This window comes from Corvus brachyrhynchos, unplaced genomic scaffold (assembly GCF_000691975.1).
Source record: "Corvus brachyrhynchos isolate BGI_N302 unplaced genomic scaffold, ASM69197v1 scaffold103, whole genome shotgun sequence".
NCBI classification, from domain to species: domain Eukaryota; kingdom Metazoa; phylum Chordata; class Aves; order Passeriformes; family Corvidae; genus Corvus; species Corvus brachyrhynchos.
The window spans coordinates 4024833-4042487 of record NW_008237436.1 but is presented as its reverse complement, the minus strand read 5'-3'; the positions used below and the strand labels follow the sequence as shown (position 1 = coordinate 4042487).

Sequence of the window (17655 nt, the reverse complement as noted above, 5' to 3'; positions counted from 1 at the left end):
TGAGTTCAGCTGTGACAGCTAAGAGCCCTAAAAATGATGGCATTCTTCTGAGACTACACACTACAGAAATAGCCCGTTCATGCTGTTCATAAGTTATATGGTAGATTGAAAAGTAATAAAAATATTTTACATAATCGATGCTGTAGGGATGATCTACTTTTTACTTCCTGTAAGTGTCTACATTGAATTTGCAGTGGTGGTTTTTGATTTCTAACACACTGATGTGTTAGGAGAATGGATGCTGACTTGTTGTTAATGCAGTCTGGAATCTTCCTCGTTGAATATTCAAATGGAAATAAATAATGTAAAATTTTTACTTAATCCATTTTTTTTTTGTGACTTGCAGACAGATGCCAGCAGTAAAGCTATATTCTCAAAAGTGATGGTTATAACAAGTAAGTCAGTAAAAGTATTTACAGTGTAAAAATTACAGTTGAACTATATTGCTTTCTTGCTTTAAAAATCATTTGGGGTAAGTTTATAAAAAGACATTTTGCAGCAGATAAAATTTAAAGCAAATCATTATAAAAGTGATGCTGCAATATGCTTTTAAGAATGAAGGCAACTCTAAGCAGAATTACCCTTACAGTATGAAGTTGTCAGTCATGAAGCTTATCACGTTATCAGCATTTTGGCTGCATTATGGGCTAATTCAAGGTCTGGATGATCTAGGGTGTTAATGTCTATTTTAGCAATTACTATAGAATATATATATTCATAGATATTAACTAAACTACTAAGCTATGTACTAACCTACCTGTCTTTTGAGGTTTTGGTATTGTAAATGTCTTTGGGTGAGTGCAAAAGAGTTTGGATTTCAGTAGCAAGGAAAGCACTTTGAAAACTGATGAATGTCTGTGTAAGCTGAACTCCTGACAAAGAAATACCCGCCAACCCGAAAGCAACACTTTCTGTTCCCCGGGCCCACCATGCCAGTAGCATTAAAACCAGTATGAAGAAAAACTTGCTTTACAATTCTGAAAATTTGTTTTCAAACCCACCTTTTTAAAAAAATGCCATCTGTGCTGGCAAAAGAATGTACTACATAAGACTATGCACATTTTTGAAAAAAAAAAAAAAAAGTGGAGGAAAAAAAATGAACCTTGCTGCTTTGTTGGCCATGATCCCAATCCTTTTTTGATCAGTTTGTATTTTTTCTGATACTTTTAATTCTGGGTTGCATTTAAAAAAAAAGTCAATACAGCAAAACAAATTGATAATAGAACTTGTTTTGAAATAACTATCCTGTAGTCCTACACCACATTCTGTACCAGCTTTGCTTAACACTGGCTGTTCCAAAAATATGGAGCATCTTAAATAGTAGACTAACCCTTTGCCAATAAATTGCCTTGCTATAATATAAAATGTAAATATAAAATGGGGAAGTAATTTAAGAAATGCATTTTAAATGTTTTAAGCTGTTGTAAAGCTTATGTTGACTTAAGGGATAATTTAGCAAAAATACCCATTGGATGTTTTTCACACTTGTTGCATTGGGTGATCTGTGTACGGAGTATATTTTGCCGTGGAATTTCAGCTTTGCAGTCTGAGGTCAGCTTCAGCTGTTAGTAGTATTATTAGCAAGAACAACTAGACTTGCTGAAAAACGAGTGTGAAGGGTGAGGAAAGCAAATAGCCTGGGGAGATTTGTAGAAATTTGGGTCCTCAGAAATAAGTCTGCACATTTTGAGGTGTTTTGTGGTTTGATTTTTTGTGCTTTTTCTTTTTGTTTGTTTTGTTTGGGTTTTTTGTGGTTTGTATGATGTTCCAAACTTGTGTAATTTACAACACATAAATAGTGATTTATTTTGGTTATTTAAAGGAAACCTTCCGGATCCAGGGAAAGCTCAAGATTTCATGAAAAAGTTCACACAAGTTCTAGAAGACGATGAAAAAATAAGAAGTCAGTTAGAAATGCTTGTTAGCCCAACATGTTCTTGCAAACAGGCTGAAGGATGTGTGGTAAGAATTGCTCTGAAAGCGTGAAAATTTTTGGAACAGAATTGATTAGAAGTTTAATTACAACTTATATTTCAGAGGGAAATAACAAAGAAGTTGGGCAATCCAAAGCAACCAACAAATCCTTTCCTGGAAATGATAAAATTTCTTCTTGAGAGAATTGCTCCTGTGCACATTGATACTGAATCCATCAGGTATTTTTGTGTGTGTGTATTGTCGGCCATAGATCACAGGGTTTGAAACTGGGGTTTCTTATTTTGCCTTTAAGCCCAAGCAGTAATGGGCTGGGTGGGTGTGGCTTAAGGCTTGGTGACCTGCAATGTTTTCGTCTGTTTCAGGTTGTATAGGGATTTGTGTGTTCTTGCCCAGAATGTAGTCATAGAAAGAATTGCATTGTCATTCAGCATAGCTGCAATGACTGATCAGTAAAAGGATGTGTTGCTGATGGACAAAGTGTGGTTTGCAGCCAGCCAACTTATTTTAAAATAAATTTCTGTCCAGACTGTTCAGCTGAAACTTCCCACCCAGAATATTAGCTCATAGTGACATAAACAGCAATGTCACTGAGGAAGTAAAGACTGTGGTGGAGAGGCAGCATGACTTAAAGGAGGAGTAAGCAAATGAAGTTGTGGGAGGGGGGAGAAAAAAATAATTGTTGAAATGATTATTTAACAGCAGTAGTTGAAATAAGCCTGTCAAGAAGGAATATGCAGGAGATAGGTCTTGTAAATTTGTCATCAGCTCTCAGCAGAACTGTTAAATGGTTATTTTTTTTTGTCTTGGTTAGAGACTAAGGATTGTAAACAGTTAATTTTCCAGTGGGTTGTAACCTCACCTTAATTCTTATTGAATTTGTTGCTTGTAATGCTCAGATTGTTCTCTTATTTTGGTCATTCTTCCAGAGTAATTTGTATATAGTTCTTAATTCGTGATGGATAAATATTTTCAAATGTAATGCTTCATAAGCTTTGATTTGGGTAGGAGATGAGGGCAACCAGATTATGTATGTAGTTGACATACTTGTTTTATGATAAGCTTATGTTTTTAAAAAGTTGCTTTAATAAGATTTTGTCTTAAACTTGTGAAAACAATCATACATGGTGGAATTGGAGTAACTACAAGGCCATGTTTTGTTTTCCTCTTCAGTGCCCTTATCAAGCAAGTGAACAAGTCCATAGATGGAACAGCTGATGATGAAGATGAGGGTGTACCTACTGACCAGGCAATCAGAGCAGGTCTTGAATTGCTGAAGGCAAGTATAGTCCTGGTGGTCAGTGAGCGTGGGAAACTTTGCAAACAACTTTGTTAAAATAAATTTTTAATTAGCACTTACTACTTTTAATCATAAGCATGTGGTGCCTACCTGGAAGAACCTGGTTTGGTTTCTTGTTCTTTATGCTCATCTTATGTGGCACATAAATAAAGTTATTTTTCAAATTATTTAGAAGCTTTTCTGGAAGCCACATGTAGTTGCGTGTGAGACAGTAGCAGCTGAGTTTTGATTATTAGAGCATGAATTCAGCTATTTGTAAATATAGTTGTGATACTTTCGGAACTGTACTTGTATATCAATACAACACTGTGGTTCCTCTGTGTTCCATGTAAATGGGGTCTTACCTATTTCAGCTATGAGTAATCTTTGAGACTCAGCTAACATAGCAAACACCATCAAGTAGTCCAGCTAGGGGTTGACTTCAGAGGCCTAAAAATCTAAAGGACACCCATACTGAAGTTTTCAGGGTATTTTAGATCAGCTAAGGACTGAGTAGATGCTCCTGAAAGGGTGTGGCTCTTTATCCAGATGTGCACATTTAAGTAAAAGTTCAGATACCTAGTAGCACAAGAAATCTAAGTCAGAAAGAAAGAATCATGTTGTGAAGGACTATACTTGAATGAAGGCTTCCAAGTCAGTTCTTACATATTTGTATGAACTGGCATGACATATTTAAGAAGAGGAATAAGACTGCCCTGAAGAAAGCAGTCTATATGTACATCACGAGAATAATACAGAAAGGAGAAATATGGAAGTCCAGCATTGAGAATGCCATGCAGTGAAGTGGGGAGGAAGGTAACTTGGTTAAAATAGAGAACTGCATATGAAGAAGTTTCTATATTTTGAGGATTGTTTCTCTGACATGGGTCAGAATATTATGTGGAATGAGGCTAATAATCAAGCCACTTAAAAATGAAGACCAAATTTCAGGGAGGATCAATTGAGGGTTTCTTTATTTCATTTTTTTTAACATGGGAGGACTGTCATACTTGAAAACAACCAAGTCCAAGAGTCTGAAGGAGAGGTACAGAATCTGCTAAGCTGCTGTGGAAAGCTTGAGGGACTAGAGACCCTATTGGGTATGTCCGTGTTGCTATTTTAGAGATAGGAATTTCACTTCAGAGCAGAATCAATTCTTCCCCTGAGGAAACAAACATGAAGTCTTGGAGGCACACAAGCTGGGTTCCTTTCAGAGGAACAAAATTGAGATGGGCTTCAGAAGCACATGTTCTGTTGCAGTGGCTAAAGTGGATTTAGTCAGTCTAAAAATACTCTGAAGTAAAACTCCTGAAACATGAATATTGCTTCCTTAGCTCAGTTGTGTTTCTCTTAAGACCCGCTCCTGCTGTAACCCAGTACTTGCTAATGTAGATGTAGCCACTGAGAAGTACATGTTCAGAATAATAGGAGTAGAAACTGAGACTGGGGAGATAAATCTAACAAGATCATGTGTAAGGACAGAGAACTTAGGAGGTACTAAGAAAAAGGAGAGAAATGTGTATCATGGGTCAAAACCAGTGAGAGTATTGTAAATATTCCAGTATGGCAGTGGAAAATGACTCTTGATGAAAATGTCCTAGTATAAGTATAGACATTTAAAAATAGTATAAGTATGTCCTAGTATAAGTAGACATTTAAAAAATGTTAACATGGCTTTCATCATATTTTGGCAGGTACTTTCGTTTACGCACCCTATCTCATTTCATTCAGCTGAAACTTTTGAATCTCTCCTCGCTTGCCTGAAAATGGATGATGAAAAAGTCGCAGAAGCTGCATTACAAATTTTCAAAAATACAGGAAGTAAAATTGAAGAAGACTTTCCTCACATACGATCGTAAGTGGTGCATCTTACTCTGAGCAGTGATCTTTACTGTATAGGATTTTGGAAGTTCTCACTCTTACTTTCATCTGCTGTAGCATTATCCTGCATTCTTTTGGAAGAAAGTATAACTTACTTCCAAAAAGAGATTTTGGAAGACTTTAAAATGTAGTGCTTTTTAAAGAATGAAAGTGAAATGAATATACCCAAAATAGTGACAGCTAGTATGTCACTGATACCACTATAATTTACATTGTTGTCCTTCAGAATTACTTGTTCTTTCCTAAATTATATATATGCGCTGTGTAAAAACATTCTTTGCAATTTAATGGTGATATATAGGCAAAAATACTTCCAAAAGAACATTTAGTAACCTGTGCAGGTATAAATGCTTGTTTTACCACATGATATTTTATCAACAAAAACTAGGGGTTTTTTGCTTGGAAGTTATGTAAATAAAATTCTTTCTTCTTTTTTTGAAGAAGTTACCCAAACAAAAACAATTAGCACTTTTGCAGAAGTGTTGTGTTTTTTATATGTATATCTGTACTTTTTTGCTAGTTCGATGTTTTGGAAGATTTTCAATTTGTGCAAAGGTACTTATCTCGGTCTATTTGTTTTGTTACACAACTTTTCAGTGCTCTGCTTCCGGTTTTGCATCATAAAGCTAAAAAGGGACCCCCTCGTCAAGCCAAGTATGCTATTCACTGCATCCATGCAATATTTTCCAGCAAAGAAACTCAGTTTGCACAGATATTTGAGGTAACAGTAAATATTTAAGTTACGTTTTACCGCTCTTTTATACTGCGCATGTAAACTAAGGGATGTAGTTGTGAGTTGTAGCAGATTTAGAAAATATATTTTTCCCCTTTCCTTTTGTTCTTGTATGGTTTTGGGCTGAAGAATGGTAGTAGAGGTTGTTCTTGTATCTCATGATACATCATGTTTAGGGTTATATATTTTAAGAGGTGATGGAGTAAAACCAAGTGTTGGGCTATGTACCAGAACCATGCACTACTTATGGAAAGAGGAACCATACTCCTTACCCCTGTTGAAAATGGTCAAAAGTGTTTAAATGGTTGCAGAAATTATGGAAAACTGAATTGTGGTAAAGAGTAAATAAATACTATAGCTATAACTGCAAACATACTTTTTAATTAGTTCCCATCAACCTCTTATCTTGAAGGCTGAATCATAGTCCATTACTGGAATTGGTATCTTGAGATCTAGTTCTCCCACAAGAAAATAGGCTTTTTAATCCATTGTTTCCCAAATGGTCATGCTTGAGCTGTCACTTTTTGAACTCTACAGAGGTGATAAGTATTTTGTCTGTCATCTTGGTGTTTCCTCTGACTTGAGGGAGACTTGTTGGGTTGGTGAATGTATCTTTAAATAGCCAGTAGTTCTTTTAAAATTGTATTTCTGAAATAGAAATAGGCATGGGCAACTTGGTACAAAGCTGTCATTCCCATCCTCTCAGTAAGACACAGATTATATCAGTAATACCTGAATTTGTTGCCTTTTTTTAGCCACTGCATAAAAGTCTGGATCCAAGCAATTTTGAGCACCTCATTACGCCGTTGGTTACTATTGGCCATATAGCCATGCTTGCACCTGACCAGTTTGCTGCCCCTTTGAAATCTTTGGTTGCTACTTTTATTGTTAAAGATTTGCTAATGAACGATAGGGTGAGTATTTTTAAAACCTTGTGTTATGAGTATGCTTTTCCTGTAGTATCATACTCAGCAAGTACTTGGGAAGATATTTGGCATGCTGGTTCTACTTTTTGTATATGGTTGTCTTTTGATTTCCTCATGTAGTTCGGCTCCATTGAAAACCCATGGTACCAGAAAGGAGAGAGTTCTACTTATTTGGGAATCTTACAAAAGTGATGAGCTGCATAGCACAGCATTTGATCACTTGTGACTTGGCTTTGGTTAAAAAGGGGAAAATTGTTATGACTTCACTCTGTCTCTTATCTTGAGTGAGTTAGTTGTGGTTTTTAGGAAGTGTAATATATTTGAGATTAAAATCCGCGATTGGAATGGAAGACTGATTTTTAACTTTTTGAACACTTTTGTATTGATTATAAAGTGATTAATGAACTCGTGCATCATTAGAAATTGCTTGGGGAAAGATACACTGTCTAAAACAGTAAAATGTGCATGAAGTTCCAATCTACTGGATATGGAAAATCTGTAAGTTACGTTCAAAGCAATGGCTATTACACTCTAAAGGAATACTTTTCAGGTAACAACAACAACAAAAAATCCCTTTACTAATCTTAAATTTGCTAATACTTGGATAGTGAGGTATCTCACTTCAGTAGTGGTTACTTCTATAAGATACAGAAGGCATAAAGCTCACCAGGGAGTGCTGCAGTATTGTTTTCAGAAGCAAACAGGAAAGAGGAGGTTACAAGTTTTACTGGAGAGTAACAGTGGTGTAACAAATGTAACATTTGGTTTAGCTTCCAGGGAAAAAGACCACAAAACTTTGGGTCCCAGATGAAGAAGTGTCTCCTGAAACCCTTGTTAAAGTAAGTAGCATGTACTATGTTTTCCTCTATATTATGTTTATAATACTTAATAAGTTTTGCTCTTGGGAACGTATTTTTTAATTATTGTTTTATGCATAAATTTACTGCACACGTCATTAAATTTTTCGTTAAGCTCTTTATATGTTTAGTTTTGTTTTCTGACACTTAACTGTGATGATATCTGGAGTACTCAAAATAAAATTATTTTTCCTCTCCTCTTCAATGTAGGAGTTAAACACTATAGAAATTTTTTTTAAAAGTCTTTAGTTTTTCTCTTGAATTTTTATGACATTCCAAGAAACTTTCAGTGTTGTTTTGGAATAAGAAAAATGGAGTTTGGATTTGTCAGTTTCCTCAAATGAATAAATGTGTTACTAAAATACTAAAAATTGTTTGCTTTTCTCTGTGTGCAATGTGTATTAGGGAAAAACCTGGATTTAAGAAAAAATCACTTTAAAATGGTGGGGGCTTTGTTTTGGTTCTTTATTTAAAAATGTCATTTCAAGCTTTTTTTTTTGGAGTAAGTGTATTACGTTTTCTGTACTCTGTAATAGATACTGTCACTCAATTTTTCACTGAATTAGAAATAGACTTACGATGTGGAAAATATATTCTGTATCTGTATTTGGTTTTTAAATGCCCTTCAGAACAGGGATAGGTTTTTCACTTCTTTCAGAATGAGATGCTTGTCTTTTGTAGCATGCTCTGTTATATCAGTTGTTTAGTTTCTAATGTCTTTTGAGTAAAGTTGCTCTGGTTTTACTAAGTTCTTTGCCTTCTCTCAAGGTTGTTAAACTCTTCCTAGCAGACCTCCTTCTGTGCTAGTTTAGTAAGTACTTTGGTTTCCAGCTTGGTACAGAACTCATTACTGGAAAGGCTTGATTTTGTTTGGAGTTGATTTGTTATTTTTAGTTGTTTGACTACACAAAGGATATTTTTCATATTTGTACAATTCCATAGTTAGACAGTACACTCAAAAAATTGTTAAAAGAATGAACCTTTGTTTTAATTTAATGAAGTGCTAGTTTTAAATAGACACATGATTTCACTTCAGGGATTGTACATGTAACTTGAAGCAGTAAATATTGTTTTTCTTAATTATTTTAAACGATTTGTGAAGCTGTAATAACTCTTTAAAATGTGCTTTTATGTTGATAAAACTTCTCATACATTTGGCTGTTTGGAAGGGAATTAACCTTTTGATTTATTTGAGGTTGAAGCCAAGCCTGAAAACTGTAAGAAGCATTTATTTGCAGGTGAAAGCAGGTTATTGTGAAAATTGATTTGCAAATTTAATTAGCATTTATTACTACTGAGGAGCATAAACTTAATGTATGCTGCAGGCCATGCCATTAGTTTGTAAATTATTTCTCTTTGATAGTGTATTTTTCTTCACTCTGGTTTTAAAAGCCTCTTTTTCCCTCTGTAACATTATTATATATCTAGTGGGGATTTTAAAACTAGAAAGTTGGAGTATGAAAGTGGGAAGGACTGCTGAAGACTAAATTGTAGTATTGTCCAGCCTAGCAGATGTAGACTGATACAGGAGAGCCTTAGTTTTGGATGCTAAGCTTTAAATGAAAGGATGTCTGCAGAGAAATGTTTCAGTACAGTATTAACTATGACTTGGATTAATGACTGTGTGAGTTAGACTGGAATTCCTGCGCCTGGAACTTGAGTTCTAAAGCAGTAATCTCTCTTGGCAGTGACCTGTGATGAGTACTGTGCTCCATGCAGTGGATTGAGACTCGTGTAGTAGCAGTGATATTTCTTGTTTCCTTCCATATCACCAGAATATAAGAGTTCTCATACTGTTTCTCTAACTATGTTCTAAGTGGACTTCGTTTGATTTTTCACTCCTGCACAAACATGCAGCCTTTGTGGCTCTGAAACCTCAAGCAGTAGAAACCTGAGCCAGCTGCTGTCAAAATGGTGATGTTACAGTAGGAAGACAGTGTTATCTTTTGATATGGTTCGGTCTCATTTTTGCTTTCTTGATCTTTTCATGTTGTGTATAATAATTTTTCATCTTGTAGAAGAATTCTAGGCTCATAGAACACCAATTGAAATGAGGTTCAGACTGGATATAAGGAAAAAACCTGAGAACAGTCATACAATGCAACAGGTAGCAAGAGGTTGCAGATTGCCAAGAGAGCCTGTGCAGTCTTCATTCTTGGAGGGCTTTCGACACCACAATGCGTAAAACTGAGACCAGTGTGGTGTGATTTCATATCTGACCTTCCTTTGAGCAGGAGATTGAACTGGAGACCTCCTAACACTCCTTCCAACTGCAATTATCTTCTAATAGCTACACTATTTGGTTGCAAAGGGAGAATTTAAAACATTACATTAGTCCAAACTCATGTTGTGTTTAACTAAGTCTTCAGGTAATCAGTAGTAGTGACTGGGGGAATTCTTATGCCCTGTACTAATTTCATGGGAATGCTTAATTCTGAATGGTTGCTGGAATGTCATCATATCATCATTAACACCAGCAAAGAAATAGGGAAACTAGTGGGGTCAGACAAAAAATTCTGAAGGAGATGGGATTAAGACTTGACTACATGAAAGGAAGGCTAGAATAGGTTTGGATAATAAAACCAGGGAAAAGGAACTATGGAGGGAATTATTAGAAGCAGAGATTGAAATTGAAATTAGTCAGGGGACGAGGTAGCATGTGACTGTTCCCTGGGTGAATACATCATTTATTTGAAGACCAAGGAGAGCTGGCATATTTCTGTCCTCCCAACAAATGGGAGGCACTTATGGTTACAGGTACTGGTTATGACATGAAAAAAGTGATTTTGTGAGCTGTGAAAAGATCTGATGCTGTTATTGTTGTATTGGAATTATTTATTTGGTTTATTGCTAGTAAAATCTTCTGGTGGATAGTTAGAACTGTTCCAGTGGAAGGCCCTTTGAAAGTGAGGGCAAGACAATTTAATTTCTATTCCTCAGACTCTATTTGCATTTTGGGTTCTGGGGACATCCTACAGCTTGCTGTGTTACCCAGTGTGGTGGAATAAATGGACTACAGTGCTAAAAAATATACTCACATGTAAGTGGTAGGCCTAGAACTGAGATCTGACAGGACCACTTTGGTCAGTTAGTTGCAAGAAATAGATCAAATGTATGATAAATTGAATTTAGTGATATTATGAATGTTTATATAAAAGTTACTGCTTTTTCCAATAATGAGAAAATTTGAAGTTACCATGTAAGTTTTCTAAAGCTTTTGGGTTTTGTTTTGATCTTCAGAGTTCGGTATTTTGTTTTGTTTTTGTTTTTTTTTTTTTCCCCCCCCCCCCACCCAAGGATGTCTATGTGATTCAGATGAGCATTTTCATTTTGCTGTCAGAAGATACCCCTCTTTGTTTTCTTTATTGTCTCTGCTGTCATATGAAAGGAAAGTGAAAGGATAAAGGGATTCAAATATGAAAACAAACTTAATCTCCACATTGATGTTTTATTTTCACTAAAGAAATGTGAAATTATTCAGTGTTTCATATAGTTGCTGGATTCTGCATACTGGCAGAAGCTTGCCTCGAAACACTTGGTGTTTCCATTGACAAAAACAAATTATTCCAAGTAACCGGCTTTGAGGCTTTTCTTTAAATAGCTGTGAAAAAAATACTCATAACCAGGCTAAGTTATCGTGGTACAGATTGCTACTCTTAACAATCAAAATGTCTAAGTGTTTTTGTCATTTACTTGTCTTAAATTTAAATTCAGGTATTACATAGATAAATAGAGACTATATGGAGATCGTTTAAGCACAGGAATTTAACGCCAAGGTCATGGGTTCAATCCCGGTATCGTCCATCCACTTTAAGAGTTGGACTTGTGGATCCTTGTGGGTCCCTTCGAACTCAGAGTGTTCTGTGAATTATATGAATATATAAAGATGAAAATGTGTTCTACTTTTCGATCCAGTAGTATTTTCTTAGTGAGTATAAACTGTTTTACCTATTTCACAGTATTTAATGGATGTAAGCTCAATTAAGAAAAAGTTTTCAAAGGACAAAATATGTGATTAGTAGAAGAAACAGCTCAAACTTTAACTAAATGTATAATTTTTATTTGCTGTAATACATGTATGAGACTTTCAGTGAAAAGTTGCTGTCTAGCAAGAATGTCTAGTTATCTTTTGGTATTGAAATGATGTTTTGCAGTCCTGACAGGCTTATGTTTGTCCCAGCAGAAAGCACTTGGGAAAGAATACTATGTGATTAAATTAAGATAAAGACTATTTTAAAAATGAGGCTTATGGTATGATTTGACTTTTTGATACCAATTTTTTTTTTCAGATTCAGGCCATCAAGATGATGGTTCGGTGGTTGCTAGGAATGAAGAACAACCACAGCAAGTCCGGAACTTCTACTCTGAGGTTGCTAACAACTATATTACACAGTGATGGAGATTTAACAGAGCAGGGGAAAATAAGGTATGTAACAGATGGTAATGTTTTCATGTCTGTGTTGATGGTGTGGGGAGAGTTTTCGTCAAAGTAGTATGTAAACTATTCTGTTAGACTGCTTAACAATTTATACATCTATTTCTTAAGATGTGATGGTAAGCTTGGCTGGGTTCCTATGTAAGTTTGCTGAGTCTCAGGTTTTGTAACACTGTACACACAGCTGAATTTTAGTTTTTATATTCTTGCTTTCATTTATCTCTTCAATAGGCCATTACTCATATTGCAGGAATAAACTGTGCAACTTCCTCCTTCCTACTGAAAATTGGTTTAATTTTTTATGGAGCTTGCTGTTCCTGATCTACCAATTGCTGTGTATGCCAAAGGCCAATAGGTGGGCTTTCTAATAAAAAATAATAGCGTGTTGTATAAACCAGGTGGAAATAGTTAGTACACAAGACTCTTCTGCTTGGAGGCAGGCTAATCCCTTGGGGTCTCTAAAAGTAAAAGCAAGAGGGAAATGTGTAAACAGGATTAAGTCTCAATAAATAATTTACCTCTTAGGTGACTGTTAGACAACTTGTTTTTCTGGGTGTCTTCTTAATCCTCTGTGGTAGGTAAAGTGACGTGTTGTCAGCTAGTGTTGTTTGCCAGACATTGAAAATTTATTTCTACAAAAGCCATTAAGGGCATGGGTGGATTGTGTCAGTATGTGTAAAAAGGTGCTAATTTTTGGGTAGAGTTAATGTTACACGGTAGTTATGCAGATAGAACCCATATTGTATGTGCAAAATTGCAAGCCTGAGAATTGTCTAGTATATTATCTTTGTAGCTACTGTGTAGTCTGTCCTAAAATTCTTTGTAAATAATTGTTTCATAGTTTTATATTCTGTAATATGACCATCTGTGGCAGTTGCCAGGGAGTTGAGTGGCAGTAATTTAGCTTTTCAGCACGACTACTTGGTGCTCATGGTTGGCTTATGCAGTTGTTTATGAATAGATCAGTTCTGTAGACCCTGTGTGTTTTCATGCTTGGAATGATGATTCCTTACTGTGTGTGGTTTAGAAATTTAATTTTTCCACTTCTTTTGTACTCAAAAGTAATAGTAGAAACTTTATATAATGATGTGGTCAGTTCTCCGTTTTTAAATCAAGTTGATGGAGGGCTATGGAGGGATCCTTTCAAGGTAGGGAGAAAGCTGCAGTGATGTGATATTGCTGTGGAGGTGAACCTTCAAGCCCAGAGCATGGAGCTCTGTCTGGGGATGGATGACAAGCCAACAGAGAGCTTATGGGTTAGGACTGAAGAGCAAACTGCTCTGGGTGACATTGTGGTGAGTGTCTGCTGTGGGACCCCTGACCAGGAAGTGGATGAGGCCTTTAAATGCTGGAAACAACTTCATGTATTGCAGTCTTTGGCCCTCATGGGGAAATTCAGCCGCTCTGATATCTGCTGGAAGATCAACACAGTAGGGCATAACAATCCAGGGCAGCATCAATGACAACTTTTTGACACAACTGGTAGAGGACCTAATGAGGAGAGGCTCTCTGCTGGGCCTCATACATCCCAACAAGGAGGGGCTTACTGGGGATGTGAAGGTTGAAGGCAGCCTTGGATATAATGACCCTAAGATGGTGGAGTATCAAAATCCTGAGGGCAAGAAGGAGGTCAGAAAGCAAGATCAGTGCTGGACTTCAGGAGAACAGTCTTGGGTCTCTATAAGAACGTGCTTGTTGGATCCCGTTGGATAAGGCCTGGAGGGAAGAGGGTCCCGAGAAAGCCACTTACCTAGTATTCAAAAATCACCCCTCAATGCTCAAGCATGGTCACAGCAGAAAGTCAGGCAGATATTTCAGCAAACCTTACCTGGATGAGCAAGATGCTCCAGGCAAAATTCAAACACACAAGGAGGGATTGAGAGCAGCCCTATGGAGTAGTACTTGGGGGCACTGGTGGATGAAATGGTAGATGTGAACCAACAATGTGTGCTTACATCTCAGAAAGCCAGCTGTGTCCTGGGCCACATCAAAAGAAGTGTGGCCAGCAGTTTGAGGGATTTGATTCTGCCTCTTTAGCCCACCCTGGTGAGACCCTAACCCAAAGTACTGCATCCAGCCCTGGGATGTTTCTCAGCACAGGAAACATATGGACCTGGTGGAGCATGTTCAGAGAAGGGTCACAAAAATGATCAGAGGGCTGGTGCTATGAGGAAAGGCTGAGTGAGATGGAGTTCTTCAGCCTGGAGAAGAGAAGGGTCTGGGGAGACCTTATTGTGACCTGTCAGTACTTAAAGGGAGCCTGTAGATAGAAGAAACTTTTTATGGTGAGGGTGATGAAACACTGAAACAGGATGCCCAGGGAGGTGATAGCTGCTCCATCCCTGGAAACATCCAAGGTCAGGTTGGACAGGCCTCCGAGTACCTGCTCATTGCAGGGGGTTGGACTAGATGATCTTTAACAGTCCATTCCAGCCCCAACTATTCTATGGTTGTATGAGGTATACAGAGGAGGAAGTAGAGATAACCTGGCAGGAATACAGAGAATACCATCTGAGATACAGTTAGGAAAGCCAAATCCCAAATGGGATAAAATCTAGTGAGAAGTGACAAATGCAACCAGAAGAGCTTCTTTAAGTAAATGAGTGACGAAAGGAAGACTAGGGAAAACGTGCACCCACTGCTGAATGAAGCAAGAGCCCTGATGACAGGACATGTATTAATTATTTTGTGATTCCCACTATTGCTTTTCAGGAAAGCTCCAAACTGGTAGAGTGGCCATTCCATTGTCTCTGTGAGATATACTGCTTACACTAACAATTACTCTAAAACCTGAAGCATAGGAGATGATGTTTCAGGCCTGTTAGTTCTGCGTGGAACTTGCTGACACTTCCTGACCTTAGTTCTTCACCCATTGAGTCCAATAAGGGTATCTTCTTTCTGGAAATGCTTACTGTGTCCCTTCTGTGCAAACCTGATACTGCTCCTTCCAACTTAGAGTAGACTTTGAAAAGAGAAAAATTGTCCATTCAGTATAGAACATAATCTTCTGGATTGTACTTGATATGAGGTCATTCTGTGTGAGTCAATTTTAGTGTTCATGGCTTGCATTTGTCTTTTAAACAATGTTTAATAATTTGCTGAAGATTATTGAATTAAATGAAAATGGCAGGGCTCAGGAGCCATTTGATGCCATTGAGGCCATTAGTCATGTTGTGATCATTGTGATGTTATTGCCCTCATCAGCCATAAATGCTTTTGAAATCTACACAACTCTGCCTTTCTGTGACTGTGTAAGGAATTTCTTACTTTTTTTATTTCAAAGCACGGTTCAGCCTGGAGTCTAAGGTGAAGGCAAGGTCCCACTTGGAAAACAAATCCCTTCTCTTGTTCAGCCTTCACACTTTGAAGTAGTAGGATTGATGACTTTGTTGAATTGCTTTTAAATCAACAACTGATTTCTTTGAAATGTTAGCATGTGTAGGTTAAATTCACCAGCCTTGTATTTTTTTTAATATTGAATTTTATCAATAAGCAGTATCTAAACTACCCTTTCCAGGTCTTTCTTTTTAATTTTATAACTCACAAACAGTCCTACAAAATTCAAGATTATACTTATTTTCTATTTGTAGTTAGGTAGAAGAGCTAGGCTGAATCTTGCATGTCTTTGTAGTAGGATTTTGATTTTAGTCTATACTAAGCAAAAAATAAGAGTGTTTCAGTATCAGTGGACACTAGCAGTATTACTAGAAAGTATTGATATTAGATATGATCTGCATTTTTTCTTAAACTAAAGCTCACCAAGAGTAAAATTACTAAAAAGCTTTAGGAGTTTAGAATGTCATAGTTTTGTGCTGTAGAAAATTTGCCACGCATCTGATATACAACATTTTTAGTGGTTGCATCCAAAAGACACTTTACTATTGTCTTAAAATAAAATTCACTCAGTCATGTATTACAGTGTCTAGTTAATCTTAATTTATGTTGGCCTGAAACATAATTTTGAGCTAGAAAAGTTTGGCACTTAGGGGACTAGAAATGGGCTGGCACTTCTTTGGCAGGACTGCCCTGCTGAAGGAGGACCAGCAAGCTGAACAGAAGTATCTTACTGCTAAACATGGTCTCTGAGGGGCAGTATGGACTGTCCTGGCTCAATACACAGCTAGAACTGTTTCACACCCATGTGAAACTTTTAGGAGGTTTGAAGGAAGATTTTTATCGCCAAGCTGGGACCAGGTAATGGTAATGTGGTAATAGGCTGTAAAATGTGGTGCCATGAAAATTACTTTGAGTTTGAAATTGCTTCTGCTGGCATGGGGGTGGCTAAGTTCACAGAAACTTCTTTCTAAGTACTTGTTTTTCAGTGATGCAAACTTACTGACTTCATTCAGTCAAATAATTACATAATTTTTTTTACTAATTAACCTTCACAATCCATGTGCTTGTTTTTCAGTAAACCTGATATGTCTCGCTTAAGGCTGGCTGCAGGGAATGCTATTGTGAAGTTGGCACAAGAACCTTGTTACCATGAAATCATCACCTTAGAACAATACCAGCTGTGTGCACTAGCCATAAATGTAAGGAAATTTGTTGGGAGTTGTGGGTTATCAGCAGATGTATATTGTTGTATGTTATGTATATTTCTGTGAATCTGGTTTTATGTAAAACATTCAGCCTTGGCATGAAATTATTTTTCCACTACGTAATCCTGAAAACTCATTTTGGATGAGAATTAGATCTATAGTACTGGGCTGTCCATTGGGGGAGTACTAACTTAGAGCAGTCAAATGTTAGAATATTGATAAGCTGAGAAATGCAGTATGTATTTAAGTAATACCCCAGCTGCATTATGACGTTACTAGAAGCTGAAATGAGATGATGTAAAAAGTATGTTGAACTGTGGTGACAACAGTGACCTTGGTTTCTCAGTAAAATTTCTTGGGTAGAATATATTTGGAATGCAGAGGTCTGCAAAGATAATTAGCATCCTTCAAATATTAGAAGAAATAGGGAGAGATTCCTTAGTAGATGCTGGAATTTTCATCCTTGACTTCTGCCTGTTAGCCTATAGTAAGAAAGTAACTCTCAAATTGTAAGTAGAGATACAGGGATCCTGTCTATTTCTGGCTTGTAGACTTAGCAAATTGTACAGAAATTGGTTCACACCCCAAGAGTAAGGTGGTCATGAAGGGACTTCTGTTGGTGTTATTCGTGTTAACTGCTGGTGTTCTCCTGGCTTTCCAGAAGTCAAGAAATCCTCTGGAAGGAATCCTGTCCAGAAAATACCAGCAGTAGTAATGATATTCCATTCTAGACCCTAATTCCTGTGTCTGGCTAAAGCTTTAAAAGCTGCAACCCATTTTAAATGTCAGAAGACTTTAAATTGGCATTTAATATTAAAAAATACAGGGTATGGCTCCTGTGTGGATATTGTTTATTTTCATAGGGAGTATCTTTTTTAGTTTCTTAAGTTGCTTGGAGTTGGTTACAGTTAGGCTAGAAAAATCATTCCTGTACCAGAGTAGGACAATCTGTATTAGGCTTGTATATTGTTTTAACTATGTTTATGTGGATTTTAAGCTTCTGTATTCCTATGGAAAGGAGCCCTTATTCAGTTCCCAAATGCTAAGAAAAACAAGAGAAATGGAACAAAG

The 17655-nt window shown here is 36.8% G+C and overlaps 1 protein-coding gene across 4 annotated transcripts in view; it reads left to right on the top strand.

Moving 5' to 3' along the window:
* PDS5B (PDS5 cohesin associated factor B) overlaps positions 1–17655 on the top strand; it is an 81948-nt gene that overhangs the window by 38273 nt on the left and 26020 nt on the right. For all 4 annotated transcript variants that reach the window (XM_017731338.1, XM_008631442.2, XM_008631443.2 and 1 more), the window contains exons 14-23: positions 347–395; positions 1823–1962; positions 2038–2153; positions 3106–3211; positions 4906–5066; positions 5690–5813; positions 6581–6739; positions 7522–7590; positions 11898–12034; positions 16455–16578. In XM_017731338.1, coding sequence (XP_017586827.1) covers positions 347–395; positions 1823–1962; positions 2038–2153; positions 3106–3211; positions 4906–5066; positions 5690–5813; positions 6581–6739; positions 7522–7590; positions 11898–12034; positions 16455–16578 — 1185 coding nt within the window. The remainder of the gene's footprint in view (positions 1–346; positions 396–1822; positions 1963–2037; positions 2154–3105; positions 3212–4905; positions 5067–5689; positions 5814–6580; positions 6740–7521; positions 7591–11897; positions 12035–16454; positions 16579–17655) is intronic.